The following is a 23,109-nucleotide window of genomic DNA, read 5'->3' on the forward strand; positions in this document are numbered from 1 at the left end:
TATGGCTTAAAAATGGAGTCCATTGAAAATGTTTCGAATAAAATGTGTGGAGTTCTTTTATTTATTTATGAATATAATAAACAATTCAACTTCTTCAAATCTCAAAATAATAATAATATTAAAAAATAATATTCTAACAATATTTTATTATCCAACTCAACTCAGATTAACACATCCAAACGCTATCATAATTATTTTTAAAATTACTTTCATTTCAAAGATGTTTATATTAAGGCTGCGTTTGGATGTTGAGCCGAGTTGAGTTCTCTATGAATAATAATGAGTTGAGATGGTGGAGTAAATTCTGTAGGGCTTACCTAAAATGAATTTAGATATGTTTGGATGTTAAGATGAGTTTAAATGTATTTATAAGAAGTTAAAAAAGGTTGTGGGTCTCACATGTAAATAGGTGTTGAGTTGAATATTGTGGGTCCCACGTATAAAGAGATTTTGAGTTGAGATAAGTTTAGTGATTTGAGAGTTGGGTGTTTGGATGCTAGAAGAGATTTAAATCTGAACCGAACTCAACTGAGCTAAATGCAATCTAACAACTAAACGAGCCCTAAATTAAAGTGATGTGTTTCATGAGACAATTTTGTCCAAAAAATGAAATAGTGATTAATTCATTATACATATCATCAATTATTAAAATATTATATTGGAGATCATACATGATGATCATAATATCAACTACAAAGTTTTTTTTTTTTTTTTAAAAAAAAAAGTTAAAGAGTTTGTTTCTGTCCTCCAAACTAATTCTCGTTTGGTAAATTAATTAAGCAATACTACATTTAGTAAAGTGCTTACATGATGGTATAATATTTTTATTTGGAAGATAAATTTTAAAATCTAAATTTTACAAATCAAATATTATCATTTAAATGATGTGTATGGTATGCTTTACATGACACCAACTTAATTAATAATAGAATAACTATTTCTTTAATTTCTTGAATGTCTCGTTTTTTCAATGCAAAGCGTAATATATATATATTTTTATATTTGAACCTAAGACATCCATGATCCATTAATTCATGCATGCTGCAGTACTAGTATAATTTATCATTAGGCCGGCGTCAAGACATTTGAGGAAACATATAAATTAAAGTAAGAACGTTTCTTGCAAGTTGCATGATCATACACATGATAAAAAGGCCTAAAAACGTTCCATAAATTAGTTGTAATTACTTTTTGGATCTAAAAATACATGAGACATGCAATGTTCATTGTTGCCATGCATGTATTAATTAAACTTATTAATTAGGGATTTAATTTAGTTTGAAACTTATAAGATTAGATTTTTAAACCTAATTAATTTGTGGATCTGCCGACAGCCAAAAAAAAAACTAATAATTAATCAATTAATTTGAAGACTACCTGCCATCTACTTCATTATAATTGAGCATTGCAAATCCCACTAAAACATGCTTCTTCTTTTTTGTGCTTTTTAAGTTTTACCGACGACGTTCCTTTAATATATAATGTCTTAATGTTTGACTTTTAGAGTAGTTGGAATTAACACGATTTAAGGGATATCGGTTTGGATCATGTTCAGTTAAATTGAGATAAATTGCATGAGTTCTTTATGAATAATAATGAGTTGAGATTGTGTAGTGAATTTTATAGGACCCAACTAAGATGTGTTTGGATGTTAAAATAAATTTAAATATATTTATGAAAAATTAAAAAAGATTGTAGGTCCCACATATAAAAAAATGTGTTAAGTTAAAAAAAGTTATGGGTCTGATCATGTGTAAAGCAGAACCTAACTGAGATGAGTGATTTAGGAGTTATGTATTTAGATGTTAGGATAGATCTAAAGTAGAACTTAATTGAGATGAACTGAACTCATTCAAGGATCCAAACGAAGCCTTAAGGGATATTGCCGCAAACATAAAAGAAGATCGATCCGTCCACTCAACCCCAAAAAATCAAACACACAAATATTCAATTCCACTACAAAACATTCCCCAATTAGCTTTTGCGTAAGAGAGGAAGCCGCACTAAATATATAATGAGTGTGACTAAGGAAAAATATTTGCATCAGCCTACTATTTATCACACACTCAACACACTTAGTGTATTGAGTTAAAAAAAAAATTAAATGCATGGCGTGTGGAGAGTGTAGGCTGATGCATAGAATTACTCTTATAGATTCCTCTCATTACTAGCTACTTTAATAAATCGAATAAAATACGTACGTCAAAATTATATTTCTATATGTAATTGAAGATCTCATGTAAAAGATGGAGTTCATTAAAACTATGAATACAAATATTTAGGTAGAATTATTCATCCTTGAAAATTGGCTTGCAAAAAGAGATTAGGGTGCACAATATTTATTTATATATGAGATCAAGTGCAATAACTAGAAAAAGATCTCACAAAAATAAACTCACAAATTAACATAGTTTCATATAATATAGTAGATCTACTTTATAATAAGAGTATGTAATTTTATAATCTAACGTATACTACATCAAGTCAATACAGCTTTTGAGTTTACTTTTATAGAATCTTGTTACTAAGACATTTATTTTTATGTATATACTCATCATCAACTAATTAATATATTTGTACTTAAACAATGCAGGACATATATATATATATATATATATATATATATATATAGGAAGTTAGGAACTTCAAAAATCGTATTTGCATGGTATGATCTTGGTGTCATAAAATGAGCAAATTGATTAATTAATTAGTTTATTTTTTTATTTTTTTAAAAAAGCATCTAATTGTTAAGTACTGATGTATCATGTTATAGTTCTTAAGAATATTTTTTAATGTTCTATGTTTCAATGATTTTTGTACCCCTTTAAAATATATAGAAAATGTTAAATGTACTTAAGAAAAACTTATAAAATTTTTTTTTATCTACGTGTTAGTTATTGATATGTTAAAATCATGAAATTTAAAATTTAAATTTTAAAAAAAATTAACAAAATAAATCTTATAAATAAAAATATAAGTACACGTAGCACTACTAAAATATATATATATATATATATATATAAATATATATATCTTTGAAATTATGAGGTCAAGACGGCCCACACGGCCACACTAAAAAGGGTACTCAAACTCTTTGTACTCTAATTGGTTAATTATAAAACTCATGAACTAGGTCAAAAGTAATGCTGGACCCTACATGAATAAATAAATTATTATATATCTAGCTAATTATATAAAATGGTTTTAGCAGACATCAGCGTGACACAATAATTTATATATATTCCCAACCATACCTCCCATTAATATATAAAAATAACATAATCAAATATATTTGGAATTTCGAAAGTACTACTTCGTCCAGAATTAAAGCTTTTCATGATTGCATTAATTTGATGTATATTATATATATATATATATACGAGTAATATCATACACATTACAGTACTCTCATTCTACTTTCATTCAATTATATAAGATGTGATATATTTATTATCACTATTAGATAATAAAAAATTATCTAATAAATGATCATTTAATGATAATAAATATGACACATGTATCTTATATAACAAGATGAAAAGTGAGATAAGAGTTTGATGTATAATACTAATTAAATACCTGAAATGAAAAGAAAAAACATTATAATTAGAAAATAGGCAGAACAAATATGATTCTGAGGTTAGATGAGTACTGACGTTCTTAGTTATAGTACTTAAAAGTTTTATCCATCTTCCCCTCACCCCCCAAGCAAAAGGTACACTGTTTCTTAGTTTCGACTGCTTATATATATCACATGCACATGATGACCAGAATTAATGCACTGCGCGCACATGTACAAGCTCTTTATTACATTTTCTGCTCCATTATAAGTCCTCAAAGCACTTAAATATATCAATCAATCAAAGCAACATTCAAAAGGGTCCATCTGCATCCACATTGTGGGGTTACAAACAAATTACCTTCCCATTATAGATGATGATGATGATGATGATGATCTATGCATTCCCCTTCCTGTCTGCCAGAAGCTAGCTCCTTGATAAAACTGGCATCCAAATTGATCATGTTCAAATTATTAACAAGCTAGCTGCTCATGGACTGTGTCGAAGATGTACTGGATTACTGCGAAATTATAACATGTCGAGGGGGAAATAAGATTAGGAGTTTCTACTCTCTCTCTCTCTCTCTCTCTCTCTCTCTCTCTATATATATATATATAGCCTGAAGTAAAAGATACTTATGATCACTTGTAATAAAATATCTCTCTTAGATGAAAAGAATCGACAGTTTGATCGAAATAAACATATTAACATTAGATATACGTACCTTGAATCTGTTCATCACTGTCCAGATCAGTTGTCTAGGAGGCTGCATGCTGTGAAAGCTGCAGCCCACTGATCAGGTGCATCATGCGCCCGTGCCGGCAATAGTGTGTTTTGAACCGACTACAGTACTATATATGGATATAACATATGGAGGTTATTAGCTGATATCATGGCTTTCAGCTTGCACCCTCGATCGCAAGTTTTTGCTGCATGTTGATCTACTCATCATGCAATCAACACGACCTAGATCGATCATTCCATGCAGGCCGCATCCTGCACCTAGCTAAGAGCGGCATGCAGCAAGCAGCCTACCTTTTTTTCTTAATTATATCGCATCTAAAAAGTCACAGACAAAGATAATATATATATATATATATATATATATATATATATATATATATATGCTAGCTTGCTAGGATGATCAAAACGGCCAAGTACGTACTATCTTTAGCATACTTAAGATCTGCTACGTACGTTATACGTGTCGAGATCATTGCATTTAGGGACTGCAGACTTCGACCAGCTTCAGTACCCTATATCTTACTTATACGAAGCTGATAAACTATAAATTATATTTACTCCCTAAAATTAAAAGCATAAATTACATGAAACTGATAAAATTAATGATCATGACTATCAATGATCTCAATATTGACGTGCATTCATTGAAACCTATATATATATATATATATATATATATATAATTGGAATGCTGGAGAAGGATATTATATATTATATCATCATGTGTAGTAGTACTACTGACCACAGTGACTAGTGATGTCAAGTCTAGGGTAACATGAATTATTTCTTTCTATTTTCACAATTCAAATTATGACTATTATGAACCACTTGCTTATAAACATTCAAATCCCATCCAAAACTGTCCCCTCCAATGTAACAAAAAAGACCTCACCCCAATTCGGGAATTATATATTGGATCAATGATCGCCACATTAATTTTCAAACTGCTCGAAGCATTTCTTAGCCTCCACACACACTCTTTTTTAAAAAAATAGAAAAAGAAATATGAAATTCACATAAAAAAATAAATAAATAAACATTTTCATGGTGGTTGAGAATAGAATAACTCATTAACAAAAAGGTGGCTAGCTCTGGGAGTCACATATATAGACATTACATCAAAAATATTCTTTCGGCTCAAGTTTTTCATGCCCAAACACCGGCAAAAATATATGAATTATGTTGTTGAATTTCTTGAAACTAGTTTAGGACTGGTTTAGAGAGTGAGATGAGATGAGAATTTTATGAATAATAGTAAGATAGTTTGTGAATAGTAGTGAGATAATTTGAGTTAAGCATTTTTTGAGTTTTAAAAAAAGAGAGAGAAAAAGTTGAAGAAAAAAATACTATAAAATTAAAATATTGTAAGAATATAGTTTTATAATATTATTTTTGTTTAGGATTTTGAAAATGTTGGAATTGGTTTTTATTTTTTATTTGAAAGTTTGAAAAAGTTGTAATGATTAATTTGAAAAAATTGTAATGATTAGTTTAAAAATTTTATATTTAAATTATATTTAAAAATAAAATGAGATTAGATGAAAATTATTTTGTGTCTCATGTGAGGCCTCAAAGAAGCCCTAAGTCTAAGTAATGGGCTGATAATTATTATCTATTTTACTTGTTACAGCCCAAGAGTCCTGGATATTAAAATGATAATGATCTTATTATGGCCTCACACGAGTCATGAACTTTTATATGGGCCTATGATCCTGAAGAAAACATCACTGGACAGAGAGGCCCACGAGTCTTTGTATTAGTTTCGACACAATGCCTTTACTGATAGATAGATTTTCTATTTTCTAATCCATTTTCCATGTGACCAGCTTTTGTTTTCTGTTAGGTAAATGGGCTGGATCTTCAAAGGTTGAAGACACAAAGGTTGAAGATATTATAATCTTATATCTATATCATTAAGATATTATATAGATATAAGTGATTTTATTTAATAATTATATAACAATTATTTAAAATAAATCACATGGATTTAATTAAGAATTACGATTTACGAAGACGAGTAGAATGAATAATTATTATTTTAATTTTCTTTAAGAAAATATTATAAAAATCCCAAAAAAAAAATTAATTACAATTTTTTATGGTGGACGCGTCCCCATATGATACCTGCTCAATATAGTAGCTAGGCTAGCTTAGCTCTAGTTGGAAGATAATCTCAGACTGCGACGCGCTCAAAGTCGATTTCCACGAGGCTTTACGCACTCGTCAGGCCTCAATTGCCGTCATCTTGGCCGTCGTATTTAGAGCATGGTGGATAACGTCGCCGTCATCTCCGTTTGAGGACTTGGTGTTGACAAATGTGGTGATATTCACGAGCGATGATTCTCTCCCTTTCGCCGACACCGTGGCGGTTCGAAACGGCAGGATTCTCCGCATTGGCAGGTACCATTCCTTCGTTAAGGTCCTCCATTATCAGCATCATATGACTATTTTTCAAGCACATGCGAAGATGTAAATGCTTGTTCATGTCTTGTGTTTTGAAGAAGATAGAAGCATTTTGTAATTAGTTTATTCTTGATTTTGGTGATAATTTATTGAAAAGGTTAAAAGAAGATCATGGATGTTTGGACAGTGAGAATAAGAATTTTATAAAAGGTTGAAAGTTGAAAAAAGTAGTGTAAGAATATTATTTTTTAATATTATTTTTATTTTGAAATTTGTAAAAATTTAATTGTTTGTTGTATTTTATAAGAAAGTTTGTGAAAGTTGTAATGATTAAGCTGCGTTTGGATGTTGAGCTGTGTTTAGATAAATTGAGTTCTTTATAAATAGTAGTTAGTTGAGATAATGGAGTAAGTTTTGTAGGGTCTACTTAATATAAGTTTAGATGTATTTGGATGTTAAAATAAATTTAGATATATTTATGAGAATTTCAAAAATGTTGCAGGTCTCGCGTGTAACAAGGTATTGAATTGAAAAAAGTTATAAGTCCTACATGTAAAGAGGTTTTGAGTTAATATGAGTTTAGTGATTTGAGAGTTGGATGTTTAGATGTTAAACTCAGCTTAAAATTAGATTGAACTGAGTTGATCTCAGTAGAGTCCAACAACCAAACGGGACTTAAATGAAAGAAGATAAGATAAGTTGGAATGAGTTTTAAATCCAAACCACTTATCAAAATAATTTTGAATCCAAACCTCTCCTAGATAATATGATCCAGGTGGAGATTGTGTTTGAAATAGTAGAAATGGGTATTTGGGTATCTTCACATTTTTTAAATATTTTTTTTTAAGAAAAATTAAACTTTCATCCAAACATCTCTTAAACAGTTAAAAAATATTTTATCTAATCAATTAGTTAGTTTTCCATTAAAAAAACACAAGAATTAAAAGAATTTCACATAAACTTCTCACACTTGTTTTATCCCGAGAATTTTCTACATTCTCCATATTTTTGTGAACCATTAATTGGTTGTATTCGATGAGATTTAGGGGTGGCCCATGCTGGGCAGTCTTCCAGTCTCTTTTTTATTTTTGTTTTTTTAAAAAGTAATGCTTGCAACTTAGATAGTAGTTTGAAGGGATTTTGTGTTTTAAAAAAGAAGAAGAAGAAGAAAGATTTCAAGTAGATTTATTCTTCTAGAGTAGTGCTATTTGAAGGCCTTTAAACCACATGCTATTCACAGGGCATAATTTGATTTGGAAGATAAATTTGAATTCTAAAAATTATGCCATGTGGATGGTGTGTGTGATAAAAGCCTTAAAATAGAATTATTCTTCCAATCCCTTAATAAAAAGCAAGATAATCTTATTTGTGAGAGCGAATATGGCGTCCCCATTGAAAGGAACAATTTCAATGAAAAAAGAAAAAGAACAATTCCAATGACTTACAATAAAAGCAAGATAATCTTCTCCCGTGAGAATAAATACCACGCCCCCCTTATAAAGAACAATTCAATCATGCACTCAATAAAAACCAATAGAATCTTGTTCAGTTGGAATAAATACCACTGATAGATGCCTATATTCTAAAGCAAAGCCTTTGCTCAGCTTTTAGAGATGAAGGATAGGTTCGCCCTCTAGTTGGAGTTTGACTCTTTTAGAGAGAGGCAATAGAGTTTTTTTGTTTTCGGTTTAGAGTAATGCTATTATGATCCTAATTTATACCATTCACTTTGTCCTTTTGATGTGGCATTACAATGTGGTGGCACGTGGCTTATTAAAAAAATTAAAACCATTCAAATTCAAAACAAAAATAGTGTCCAAAAACATAAAAAGATGAAAACAAAAATTCTAGATTCACTCTACTCTTTTGTGTTTGTGTTTTTAATTTTTTTTAACAAGCCACATGGCACCACACTGTGATGCCACATCAAGGGACAAAATGAGTTATATAAATTAGGGGCACAGTAGCATTACTCTTTTGGTTTATAATGTTAAAGAGAGGGTCACTAGTAGATGCCTATATTCTTTTTTTTTTTTATAAGTAAAACAAGAATTTATTAAATCACCAAGTGTCAAAATACAGAGAAAATGCCCTAATTATGTAGGCACATTAGAAACTAGGAAATCATGAAGGTCCATGACATTAAAGTCTATGGCAATGGCCCAAGTACAAAGAGTCCTGAAGAAAAACAATTTTAGCCAGTGTCTTAAATTTCGTACCGTACCGGCCGGTACAGTCGAAATTTTTTGTTTCAGCCGTCCGGCCGGTACAAGTACTATATCTGTTCCGCACCAGCTAAAATACCGGCCATACCGGACTAAATTTCAGCCTGTACCGGCCTATATTTATGCCGATACCGGCCGATATTTCGGCCTGTGTTTTTTTTTTTTCGTTTTTTCAAACTACAAACTTATTTTTTAACCCCTAATTCAGACTAGACTATTTATAATTTTTATATATATGTATTTATATATAATTTATTTATATATAGACTATTATTTTATAATATAATTTTTATATATATTTATATATATAATTTATTTATATATCGACTATTCCGAAATGTTATCCCGAAACGCTATCCCGTAACGGTACCGGTACCGAAATATTTCGTTCCAGTGCCTTGACAGGTACGGCGTCCGGTACGGTATTCAAAACATTGGTTTTAGCTCCTCCAAAGATCTCTCTATCTTCAAATGTCCTCTCATTGCGCTTCTGCCATAGACACCACATAATACAGATATGGATCATCTTCCAAACTGATTTGATCTGTCTCACCCCACGAATCGAAGTCCAGCAAGCCAATACATCCAGAACTGTTTCCGGCATAACCCACGCTAACTCCATTCTTTTAAACACCTCGTCTCAAAGAGTCCTGGCTATCTCACAGTGTAAAAGTAAATGATTCACCGACTCACCCTTGCTTTGACATATACAACACCAGTCTGCAATAATTATATTTCTCTTTCTTAAATTATCCATGGTGAGAATCTTGCCCAACAACGCTGCCCACACAAAGAAAGAGGTTTTGGAAGGAGCCTTATGATGCCAAAGCCTTCTCTAGGGAAACTGTATCTCTGGAACTTGTGTGAGAACCTTATAGAAAGAGCGAACAGAAAACACCCATTTCCTTGCAGGACACCATCACAACCCATCTTCCTGCTGGATGTTTGGACGAACAAAATATAGGAGGCTATAAAAATCAACAAAACTCTCCATCTCCCAATCCTGTGCCGCTCGGTTGAAATTGATGTTCCAATGAATGTTCCTACCTAAGACTTCCATAACATCCGCCACTGTAGCATCTTTGGTACTTGCAATCAAGAAAAGAGACGGAAATAGATCTTGTAGAACAATGTTACTACACCAAGCATCCTTCCAAAATCTGATCTTGGAGCCTGTCCCTAATTGCAATCTAGTGTGACGATGGAAGACCTCCCATCCTCTTCTAATATGTTTCCATAGCCCCATTCCAGATGCTCCTCTAACTTCTCTAGTACACCACCCCTCCCCTAAAACACCATATTTGCTCTTGATCACAGTCTTCCATAAGGCCTCTGGTTCCTTAGTATATCGCCACAACCATTTGCCAAGTAATGCCCGGTTAAACAACCTCAAATTTCTGACACCCAAACCGCCATTGGAGATAGGACGACATACTATCTCCCACTTAATTAAGTGGAATTTGAACTCATCTCCTAAGCCCCCCCACAGAAAATCTCTCTATAATTTCTCGAGTCGACCCGCCACACTTGCCAATAAAGGGAATAATGATAAAAAGTAGGTGGGTAGGTTAGAAAGTGTACTTTTGATTAATGTGATCCGGCCCTCTTTAGTCAAATACATTCTCTTCCACCCTGCTAGTCTCCTCTCTACTTTTTCAATCACTGTATCCCAAATTGTGAGTGCCCTCGATGCTATACCCAGCTGCAATCCCAGATAAGTCATAGGAAGAAACGCTATCTTACAACCCAGTATGCCAGCCAGCACCCTTATATCCTGAACTTCCCCAATTGGTACCAATTCAGATTTATCATAATTCACTTTTAAACCAGACACTGCTTCAAAACACAGCAACAGTGCCTTCACAGCCCTCAACTGGGCTTGATTAGCCTCGCACATGATGAGCGTATCATCTGCAAACAGCAAATAAGAATAGTTGTGATACCCCTACTTGGCAATCCAATCTGGAAACCACTGATGAAACCATTAGTCATTGTGGCTGAAATCATCCTACTTAATGCCTCCATAACAATAACAAAAAGTAAAGGAGATAACGGATCCCCTTGTCTCAAACCACGAGAGCTTGGGAAGAAACCCTCTAGACTGCCATTAATCAACATCGAGAAACGTACCTTAGATATACACTATCTGATCCAAGACCTCCACTTCTCTCCAAACTCACACCTACCCAGTAAATAAAGAAGGAAGTCCCAATTAACATGATCATATGCCTTTTCCATATCTAATTTGAACATAATCCCTGAGTTGCCAGCCTTCACTCTACTGTCGAAGCATTCATTGGCTATTAAAGCCGCATCAAGGATCTGTCTACTCTTAATAAAAGCATTCTACGGTTTAGTAACAATCTTCCCCAATTCCCCACTTAATCGATTGGCAAGCACTTTTGCAATGATCTTATGAACACCATTCACTAAACTAATAGGCCGAAAATCTATGATCTCAATGGCCCCAACCTTTTTAGGGATCAATGCAAGAAAAGTAGTGTTGAGACTTTTCTCAAATTTTCCTATTGTGAAGAACTCTTGAAATACCTTCAAAAGATCATCTTTAATCACCTCCCAGCATTCCTGGAAAAAACCCATAGAGAAACCATCTGGTCCGGGAGCCTTATCTTTTGCCATCTTTCTTACCACTTCAATAACCTATTCCTCTTCAAAAGCCCTCTCCAACCTGGTAACATCCCCAAGATCAATAGTATCAAAAGCCAATCCATCTAAAGTAGGCCTCCAACCCACCTGCTCAGTAAGAAGCTTTCCAAAGAAAACGATCACGTGATCTTGAATAACTTCTTCTTCTCTACTCTCGGCACCCTCAATTCTTAGCACTTCAATGTTGTTATTTCTTCTATGTGAGTTTGCCATTCTATGGAAGAACTTCGTACTCCGGTCCCCTTCCTTCAACCAAAGAGCTCTTGATTTTTGGCGCCATGAGATTTCTTCCTGTAAGATTATCCTCTCAAAATCAGCCACCAATAAAGTTTTCTGAGCTTGTTCCTCATTAAGTGGCCTCCCTTCTTGCAGTCTTTCTAGCTCCTGAATTTCCATCCACTTTGTATTTTTGTTCTCATCCACATTACCAAAAGATTGTTTATTCCACTCCTTTAAGTCCCTTTTTAAGGCTTTCAGTTTGTTAGCAAAAATGAAACTAGGTGTACATTCAAAATGATACGAAGTCCACCATTGTTTAACCCTTTCCACAAAACCTTCTGACTTCAACCACATGTTTTCGAACTTAAAATACCTTCTACCGTTCTGAATACCTCCACAATCCAGCATAATAGGCCAATGGTCCGATGTTATACGTGCCAAACGCTTTTGCCATACATCTGGAAAATGACATTCAAACTCAGGTGAAATTAAAAAGCGATCCAAGCGGGACCAAGTCTGATTATTTGACCATGTGGCTGGACCCCCTACTAGCGGAAGATCTATCAAGTTCAAATCAAAAATACACTCTGAGAACTCCAGGCTTGCTGGCCTCAATCTTCTGCTACCAAGACTTTCACTCTGGAAACAAACTACATTGAAATCCCCTCCAATACGCCAAGGGAGCCCCCACCAACTCTGTACCCCTGCAAGCTCATCCCACAATACACTTCTTTCAACGTCTAAGTTAGGCCCATACACACCTGCAAATGCCCATAAGAAATTATCTGACACACTTAAAAGAACATGCAACCATATATCTTCCTATGTACTCCTCCACTTTCACTACCACCTATCTATCCCACATTACCACAACTCCTCCCGAAACCCCTGAAGAGGCCAAATATACCCAGTCTACATAAATATTGTTCCATAAACTCCGAATAGTTCTCCTACTAATCATCGTCAACTTCGTTTCCTGTAAACATACTATGTCTGCCTTCCACTCACGGAGTAGACGTCTAATCCGAAGACGCTTCTCTACCTCGTTTAGACTCCGGACATTCCAAGATACAATCTTGGGCTTCATTGGGAAACATTCAGCCCCTTCCCTTTTGCCTTATTCCTGCTGGAACTAGCTTCCGAGTTCATCGACCACATCAATCTTTTTAATTCCCGACTTTTCTTTATGTTCCCCCTCTTTTTTTGGTGGTGTCCAGCTTCCATAGCAGTTAACAAGGCTATAAACTGCTTCTCATACCCATCACACTCAATTCCCACAACATGTTGAATTTCTTTTGCTTTATGAATAACCCAATCTGATGCTTGATCTGGAAAATAGTAACTTAATGGGATAGGATTGCCCATCTTATTGTTCTGAAAATTCCGAAACTCACTCCCCACCGAAAACTCCTCCAACCCACAGGCCTCTGGGATGAACAGTTCGTCTTCCGCAGAATGCATAAAATCATCCGAGTCATCCTCAACCTTAGCCAACTCGAACTCCTCAACTGGTTTCCCAGACACTGTCGCCGGGGCCAGAAACACCCCAGCACCACTCATCGGCGAACTCTGGTTTTCCATAGATGAAGAAACTCGAGGTTCGAAGCCTACCGGGGCCTGTTGCAGGCAGAACTCCGGCGAAACCTCACCGGTGACCCCCACTGCCTCCATCAGTGCCTTCTGTGACCCCGCAGCCTGACCCCTCACCGTCGATAAGCTGTCCGGCACGAATCCGAGACTGAACAGCTCAGTAGAGGGTATCGGGCTAGGGCTCGGGTTCTCGAGCACCTTAGGTTCGGGTCCAGACCCGTTATTTTGGGTCCTAGGCTTAGACCCGCAGCTTTGGGCCCTGGGCTGAGGCCCGCAACTATGGGCCCTGGGCTGAGACCCGCTATCTTGGGCCCTGGGTTGAGACCCACTGCTCTAGGCCCTGGGTTGAGACCCACTGCCTTGGGCCCTAGGTTGAGGCCCACTTCTCTGGGCCCTGGGTTGAGATGGCCCAGCCCCACCAGACAGGTCTTGATACTTGGGCCGATGCCAGACATTCCAGCCCTTTCCCCTTTTGTTTTTTTGTTGGGCCCCTTTATGAACTTTGCTTGGCCCACTTCCCATTTCAAAGCCTTTAGATTTAACAGCTACTTCATTTTCCTTAAAAGAACCGACAAAGGCTACAATTGCAGCCATATCTCTCTGCAAGGCACGCAACTGCCCTTGCATTTCCAGCAGTTTCCGTTGCACCTCCCATGTATCCTGACATGCCACAGAGGCCCTACCAAGAGTATGGCTCAACGTACCACCACGCCAAAGACCCTTTCCTCTGTCAAAGACCTTTGCACCAGCCACCTTCTCCTTCACAGTTCTCGGAAGTGACGAAGAGAGGACCTCTTTATACGACCGCGCATGGTGCTTCAGTCCCCTTCTTCCATCGCTCAAATGACCTCCACCAGGCACACCACTGACTTTAGTGTCCTCTTTCCTTTACTCTAACAGTGCCTCCCCCATCTTCCTCCAACCCCATCCATTCTCACCTTCTGGAATACATAAAATATTCCTTCTCCCCCCCTGATTATACTCTGAAATTTCAACATATCTCCCTCTCCTATTTGCACATCATTGAGCAATGATACTACTAAAACCATCTCGTGTTGCTGAATATACCTCATTTTTCCCCCTGCTTAGGCTCTCCTCTAACACCTTCCCAAGCCAATGAATCGAAGAATACCCCAGCATCACCGAGTTCTCTGTTTTCCAGCTACGCTTAGTGACTCTCAAACCACCACCTCCACATTTTGCTAAGATAAAGCACTTTGATTCAATAACTACTTCTATAAAACGACCCATCCTGACCATCAACGCAACATTGGTGATGCAAAAACAATACAGGAAGCAAAACAAGAAGAAAAGTGTGCATGTGTTTGGGGAGAAAATATGGAGACAAATCCCACAATTTGTACCTATATTCTAAAGCAAAGCTTTTGCTCAGTTTTTATAACCTTGTAGGCTCCTTCGTGTACAATCAATATAACCAGTGGCTTGCTATTCAATCAGTGTATGTAAAAGCAAAACACAGCTTCCAATCAGATTTTGCTTTGCTGTTTGCAACAACCAGCTTCCATCGATTTCCTTCATTCCAAAGAAAAAAGCAATGGCTGAGCTGGGAGTGACATTTCTCTCTGCTATCCTCCAAGTGGTATTTGACAGACTGGCATCTCGCGAGGTTGTTGACTTCCTCCAAGGAAGAAAGCTCACTGAAAGACTCTTAAGAAAATTGAAAACAGCAGTACTTTCCGTGAATGCAGTGCTTGAAGACGCGGAGGAAAAGCAACTTACAAAGCCTATTGTGAAAGATTGGATTGATGAGTTGAAAGATGCTCTCTACAGTGCGGAGGACATCTTGGATGAGATTGCTACCGGAGCCTTGTGGTGCAGTTGGATGCTGAATTTCTAATCACTACAGGAAAGGTACCAAACTGCATCTCTAGAACTTTCCTTAATCCTTTTGTCCATCGGATAGAGCCAAGGATTAAAGAGGTAATTGATAGACTAGAAGATCTAGCAAAACAAAAGGATTATATGGGGGTCTACAAGGAGTAGGAGGGAAGCAATCAGAAAGATTGCCGACGACTTCCTTGGTTGAAGAATTTAGTATTGTTGGTAGGGATGACGAGAAGGAGACAATAATTAACTCATTCCTCACAGATGATACATGGAAAAATGAGAAGGGTGTGATTGCCATTATCGGCATGGGGGGAATTGGCAAGACCACCCTTGCCAAACTTGTATACAATGACAACAGAATGAATGAACATGGTTTTGTGTTTCAGAAGAATTTGTCATACCCAAAGTAATGAAATCAATTCTGGAGGCAGTAACTTCGCAAGATTGTAATATTGAAGATCTGGATAGGCTTCAAGTTAAACTAAAGGAGAATTTGAAGGGTGAGAAATTTCTCCTTGTTTTAGATGATGTTTGGAGCGAGCAGCCTGTTCATCAAGAGTTCTTAGGCGAACTCTTGAAATATGGGGCACAAGGAAGTAAGATCGTTATAACGACGTGCAGTGCAAGTGTTGCAACAGCCATGCATACTGTTGCAAACTATCCTGTAGGGGTCTTAAATGATGAAGATTGCTGGTTACTATTCGTGAAGCATGCATTTTGCAGTAGTAGCTTTCCAGGACAGCTAGAGTTAGAAGAAATAGGTAGAACTATTGTGAAAAAGTGCAACGGTCTACCGTTAGCAATCAAAGCTATTGGCGATCTCTTGTGGTCCGAATGGGATGTTGAGAAATGGAAAATGGTATTGAATAGTGATTTATGGCGTTTACCAACAGGGAAGATATATATTCTTCCGGCTCTATTATTAAGCTACAAGTATCTTCCCTCATACTTAAAACGATGCTTTCCTTATTGCTCAATATTTCCAAAAGATTATATTTTTGAAAAGAATCAAATAATCTTATTATGGATGGCAGAAGATTTTTTGAAACAATCCCAAAAAGAAACAATGGAAGAAGTTGGCAATCGTTACTTTCTTGATCTTGTATCAAGATCATTTTTCCAACAATCAAGTGGCACTAATTCAAGTTTTGTAATGCATGATCTTGTCAACGACTTAGCAAAATTTGTGTCCGAAAAATTTAGCCTCATGTTGGAGGTTCAAAAGAAATGGTGAAGATGACTCACTATTTGTCATATTTTGGTGGAAGTTTGGATTTGGCTACTTCTAAGAAGATTGACGAGGATCTTTGCAAGGCCAAGAAATTGCATACTATTCTGGCGTTAGACTCGCCACCCTTTGGGAGAGAAATCAGAATGCCAAGGTTATGGTGCTTAAGGGTTCTTTCTCTATCCCACAATTGGACGATAACTAAATTGCCCGATTCAGTAGGCAACATCTGCGTTATTTGGATCTTTCTTTAACATACGTTGAAAGGTTGCCTAATTCCATATGTAATTTATGCAATTTGCAAAAGCTGAAGTTATCAGGCTGTTTGAGATTGGGTAGATTTCCAAGAGACATGTGGAAACTCATTACTTTACGTCATCTTGATCTTGATGGAACAAGCGTATTAAAGAAGATGCCAATGTGAATGGGTAGACTAAAATGTCTCCAGACATTGACAAAATTTATTGTCAGCAAGCATAATGGGTCTCGCATAGGAGAATTGGGGAAACTTTTAAAACTCAAGGGAAAGCTTTCAATTTGGGATCTCCAAAATGTTGAATCTGTTAAGGATGCTTTGGATGCAAACTTGAAGGATAGGAATTACCTTGAAGAGTTGGTGTTACAATGGAATGATACTTCAGATAAATTAAATATTTCAGACATTCAAAGAGGTGTGCTCGAAAATCTCCAACCCCATAAAAACTTGAAACGTCTCACCATCAACAACTATGACGGGGAAAGTTTTCCAAATTGGATAGGGCTTCCTTTATTCTCTAATATTACCTATCTTGATCTAAGAAATTGCAAATATTGTTGTGCTTTGCCGCCACTTGGGCAGCTTTCTTCTCTGAATGAACTCTTTATTGACGGATTTGATGAAGTTGTTAAAGTGGGACCTGAGTTTTATGGAAATAATTCTTCTACAATGAAGCCATTTGGAATGTTGAAGTCTCTAAGGTTGGAGAATATGTCCAAGTGGGAGGAATGGTTTCCTTTTTGTGCTGAAAATGAAGGTGGAGCTTTTCCTCGACTTGAAAAGTTATATATTGTGATGTGCCCCGAGCTGAGAGGAAGGTTGCCTGTACATCTTCCTTCATTAGTCAAACTTGAGATTAGCAAATGTTCACACCTTGAGTCTTCGCTCCCCATAGAGTTGTTCCCAAAACTTACCCGCCTAGATATAATAGGGTGTAAGGATTTGGAATCTCTTGCAGTCTCAGAACAGCATGAACATGATGGAATAACAGACCTCAACAGCTGTCTCCATACGTTAATAATTGATCGTGGCCTCTCACTTATTTCCCTTCCTAGGGGTGATTCACTCTCTGCATTGAAAATGCTTTTGATCAATGACTGTAAGAAGTTGGAGCTCCCCATGCACCGGCAATATTCATCTCTCAGTGAATTGTCCTTGACAGCTTCATGTGATTCTCTCACATTCTTTCCATTAGACCTATTCCCAAAGCTGAAGAGTATCAAAATTTACGGGTGTATGAATCTGAAATCTCTTGAGCAACACGGACGTGATTCAGTGATATCACAAATTAAAATCCATAATTGTCCTAATTTTGTATCTTTTCCGAAAGGAGGATTGCGTGCCCCTGCCCTTACAAAGTTTTCCATAGGAGGTTTTAACAGTCTGAGGTCAATGCCAGATAAGATGCACCTGCTACTTCCGTCTCTTCAGTCGTTAGAGATACTAGATTGTCCAGAAGTTGAGTCGTTTCCTGAAGGGGGATTGCCTTCCAACCTGAAGGAAATTACGATCCACAGATGTAACAAACTCAATGAGAGCCGGATGGGATGGGGTTTGCAAAAACTTTCATCTCTTGTATCTTTGAAAATCGATGGTGAAACAGAAGATGTGGAGTCTTTTCCAGGGATAGGGTTGCTGCCCTCCAGTCTGACGCATCCTGGAATCTATGAATTTACACATTTGAAATGTTTGGACAATGAGGGGTTTCAACACCTCACTTTCTTCAACAACTGGAGATCAGTGGCTGCCCCAACCTCAAGTACATGCCAGAAGAGGGCTTGCCTGCCTCCCTTGACATATTAAATTTAGGAGACTGTCCTGTGGTGAGGGAATGCTTGCAAAGGCGAACAGGAAATGAGTGGCGCAAGATTACTCTCGTCCCCAACGTATTCTTTGGTAAGAGCCCCCCGACTTTTAACCATTTATTTACTGTTCTGTTTTACCATTGCCAATTGTTTTGCTCACTTTGGAAACTTTCTTTGGTACCCATCGGTTCCGCCCATAATATCATGATCAAAGATTTGGGATCGGGGAGATCTGAGCACTTTGTACATGACCTGCCTTGAACAATCTCTTACAAACTAAACTGCCCAGCAGATGTATGGTGGCAAAGACGGATGTATTTCAGCTTTATACGGCTAGGTACCTATATATATAATATATATATATATGTATATATATATATATACTTCTCTCGTCTCTTTTTCATATATTCTGGGAGACGAAGGGATGCAGATCAAAACACTGGAGAAAGGAAATAGGCAAAGAAAAGGACCCGCTTGATTCCTGGCATCCTTGCTTTTTGTCCTAATAAGTTATGAGCCTCCTATATCAGGTACTTGAACAAATTTCAACCATCTCTATTATATATTTTTTTATCAATCTCTCATAATACTTTTCCACTCGGTTATTGTTCTGTTTGATCTGATATGCTTATTTCTCTTTTTGACAATTTGTTTTCCCATCCATTTGCATAGGCAGTTCAATTGTTCACCTCTCTTGAAGACTTGTGCACCTCTGTTGCGCCATTTGTCTTTGCCATTGCTTCTTCAATAAAGGAGAATCCAAGATATACATCTAAAACAGGTGAATAAGTCCTTGTGAAAAAAGTACATTCACAACAGGTGACTGAATGAAGGGAGGCAAAGACATATTCAGCTAGCTTTAACGATTATCCATATATTCCTGTCACTTTCTCCTAATACTTTCTTTCTCATTTCTCATTTCTTTTTCATTTATAATTTCCCAATATTATTTTTTTTTTTCCATTTTGTTTGATAAATCGTATTGAAAACTTTTCATTTACAGCATTTAGAAGATCTAAGAGCTGTGATTACAGTACATCGAGCAGAGGTGAGCATACATATGACTCTGGTGTCACGTCAAAAATCTTGACATACACAATTCATCTTAACTGATTGGACTTAGATGCATCAATATGATTGTGGGGAAATCTTATCATCAACTCTTAAATTTGGTCAGAAAATGTGGGTTTGGAATTACCAGTCAGTATATTTTCTACTCAAAGCTGCTGCGTGAGAACAGGTAATCAGAGGATTTTCTCGTGGCTAATGTAGGATCCATGTCAAGGTGACTCGTGATGTTAATATCCAGAGGGCACTACACCAATTTGAAGCTACTGTAATTTCTAATACCACCAATTATTAGAATTTATGGATGAGAAAGCTGTGTGGGTTGAAACATTCGAGCGCACTGGCTTGTGAAGTCATAATGCGAACCATTCAGTTTCCAAAATGGACTCTGTCAACCATTGGGACAGTCATACTTAAACGTTGATGGGAAATCCGGGTGTGTTGTGATGCTGATATAAATTCTGGAACAGGTTTTATTACTTTACAATGTGATGAATAATGTACTAATACCATGGCGGAGGTAGGAACTATTTTAGATGGCTTGTAACTCTGTATGAAGTTTCACTTGATAGTAAAAAGGAAATGGCCTGGTAGGTGCCCTGTGCGATGAGGGACATTTGTGACAGGATCTTATATGGACATGTGACGAGGGAGGTCAATTTAGTGGCTGATTATGTTCCTGTTGCTTGCTGCGTTTTCTTTGTTTATATTCTTCCATTACTGCTCATCTGATACTTTTGTTTAGGGCTGAGCAAAAATCCGACAATCCGACTCCGAATCCGGCTCCGCTCCGGCTCCGACTTGTCGGAGTCGGAGTCGGAGGTTTTTTCTTCATGACAGTCGGAGTCGGAGTCGGAGTCGGATCCATTGATGATCCGACTCCGACTCCGCTCCGCTCCGATCCGACTCCGATCCTCCGCCTCCGCCTCCGCCTCCGACGTCTCCCTCCGACTCCGCCTCCGCCTCCGATTTTATACATATTTTATAAAATATGTGTTTTTCTATATATTAATTATTTAAATTTTATACAACTATATCTTATATAGTTAGTTAAACTCAATAATATACTAGTTAAATAATATATTTATACTATAATATATAGACTAAATTGACTAATAATAGTTTAGTATATGACTATATGTAAATATCATACTATTACAAATTTACAATATTACTACCATGTAACACTAAATTACTAATGTATAAATATAATAGCATATAATACTAATAACTAATGTATATATAATATACTATAAACACTAAGATGAATAATAACATCGACATGTAATATTGTAATACTAATGTATAAACACTAATCTATAAATTTATAATAACATATAATACTAATGTATAATAACTAAAGTATTATTCATATAAATTACTAATAGTCTAATAGTATTAATTACTATATATAAATTAGTAAACCACTTTAAGCCTATATATAAATGACTATATAAATTACTGTAGTAATAGTATCAATTACTAATACTATATTACTATATGATACTATTAAGTTATTAACTATAGTGATATACTAGTATTAGAAATTAAGTATACTAATACAATCAGTAATATAGTCAGTATAATACTAATATACTAATACTATTATATAGTTATACTAAATTAAAATCATTATAGCAAATACTAATATATAGTTATTCTAATCATTACAACTAATTCTAATACTAATATAGACTATAGTTATAACTTGTAGTATCATAACTATACTAAATCACTATAACTTATACTAATATAGTTATACTAAATGACTATATCTATAACTATATATATTATATAGTATTAATATCACTATTAGTATAATATATAGTATTAATAATAACTAATAGTCTAATACTAATATAACTATTAATATAACTAATATCACTACTAGTATAACTAATATTAATACTAATACTAATATACTAATACTATTATATAGTTATACTAAATTAAAATCATTATAGCAAATACTAATATATAGTTATTCTAATCACTACAACTAATTCTAATACTAATATAGACTATAGTTATAACTTGTAGTATCATAATTATACTAAATCACTATAACTTATACTAATATAGTTATACTAAATGACTTTAACTATAACTATATATATTATATAGTATTAATATCACTATTAGTATAATATATAGTATTAATAATAACTAATAGTCTAATACTAATATAACTATTAGTATAACTAATATCACTACTAGTATAACTAATATTAATACTAATACTAATATACTAATACTATTAGTGTATTACATATATTTATATATATTAATATATATATAAAGTATATTAGTGTATTAATAATATTTCGTATACAGTGTCGGTGTCTTTTTTTTAATATTCATATATAATAATATATATCATATATTTTTTTATGAATCTTCATATATATATATATAATATAAATTATAATGATAACATTAGATTGATATTGCATGGTCTTCTATTTAGTTTAGATTGTAATATTGATAAAGTTGAAATTTGAAAGCTCACAAAATTTTTTTTTTTTTAAAAAATGGGTCAAATATGAAATTAAAAAAGATAAAAAAATAAAATAAAAAAATCCGACTCCGCTCCGACAAGTCGGAGTCGGAGTCGGATCGGATAATATACATCGCGGAGTCGGAGTCGGAGGTCGGATTCGACCTCCGACAGAGTCGGAGTCGGAGTCGGAGTCTAGGCCCTCCGACTCCGAATAGGTCGGTGCTCAGCCCTACTTTTGTTTTGTAATGGATTGTTTGTCTTGCTAGTTTTGTTTTTATAGCTTGATTTTGGTCCTTTTGGCATATATTCTGTACCCACCAAGTTATTCTTGGTATTCTTTTGCAATAAACAAAGGTGATTTAATAATGATGATGGGGTACCATCCTCTTTCTAGGGTGCTACTGGCACCTCCGGACGGGTGGCTGCCGGCCCTACTCTCATATGCGGAGCAGTGGGGCGGATTGGACCCTAGGGCCGTCCACCCACCACCTACGGCGTTGTAGCGAGCTCAAAGAGAGCTTCCAGAGAGAGATACTTGGAGTTGAAGACACAATCTGCTAAGCTCCTGGAGCTTAGCAAATTTCTTGTATTTGTAAACTCGGCTTGCTTAACATGAATCCAAATGATTAGAAATTTATTTATTTTATTTTCTACTTATCTCTCATTTATTTGATGTCGCAATGAGAATTATAAAAATAATAATAATAGTAATTATAAATAATTTTTTTCTTTCAAACTTATGCTCAATTTGAACGAAAATGTACGATCTTCAGGCTGGATAGTTTGGTCTGTGCAGATTGGGTTGCTCCATTACTACGGGATTAATGAGCTGTAGAACTTTTTATTTTCCTTGTTAAAGGATATAATCATTAAGATATTACAAGTGATTTTTTATTTAATAATTATATAAAAAAATTTTAAAATAAATCACACTTGATTAAAAATCACGATTTACGAAGACGAGTAGAATGAATAATCATATGAAATATTTTAATT

The 23,109-nt window shown here is 35.3% G+C and overlaps 1 protein-coding gene and 1 pseudogene across 1 annotated transcript; both read left to right on the top strand.

Moving 5' to 3' along the window:
- The first annotated feature begins 6,410 nt into the window (after positions 1–6,410).
- On the top strand, positions 6,411–20,297 carry LOC108989080 (annotated as a pseudogene).
- On the top strand, positions 16,909–18,543 carry LOC118343671 (putative disease resistance protein At3g14460). The gene has a single exon (XM_035690331.1). The coding sequence runs from the start codon at positions 16,909–16,911 to the stop codon at positions 18,541–18,543; it is 1,635 nt and encodes a 544-aa protein (XP_035546224.1).
- Positions 20,298–23,109: the final 2,812 nt, after the last annotated feature.

The sequence above is a fragment of the Juglans regia genome, chromosome 5 (genome assembly GCF_001411555.2).
Source record: "Juglans regia cultivar Chandler chromosome 5, Walnut 2.0, whole genome shotgun sequence".
In the NCBI taxonomy this organism is placed as follows: Eukaryota; Viridiplantae; Streptophyta; class Magnoliopsida; order Fagales; family Juglandaceae; genus Juglans; species Juglans regia.

Excerpts from the sequence above, each read along its gene's own strand:
- LOC118343671 (XM_035690331.1), top strand. The coding sequence starts at position 16,909 with ATGGGTAGACTAAAATGTCTCCAGACATTGACAAAATTTATTGTCAGC.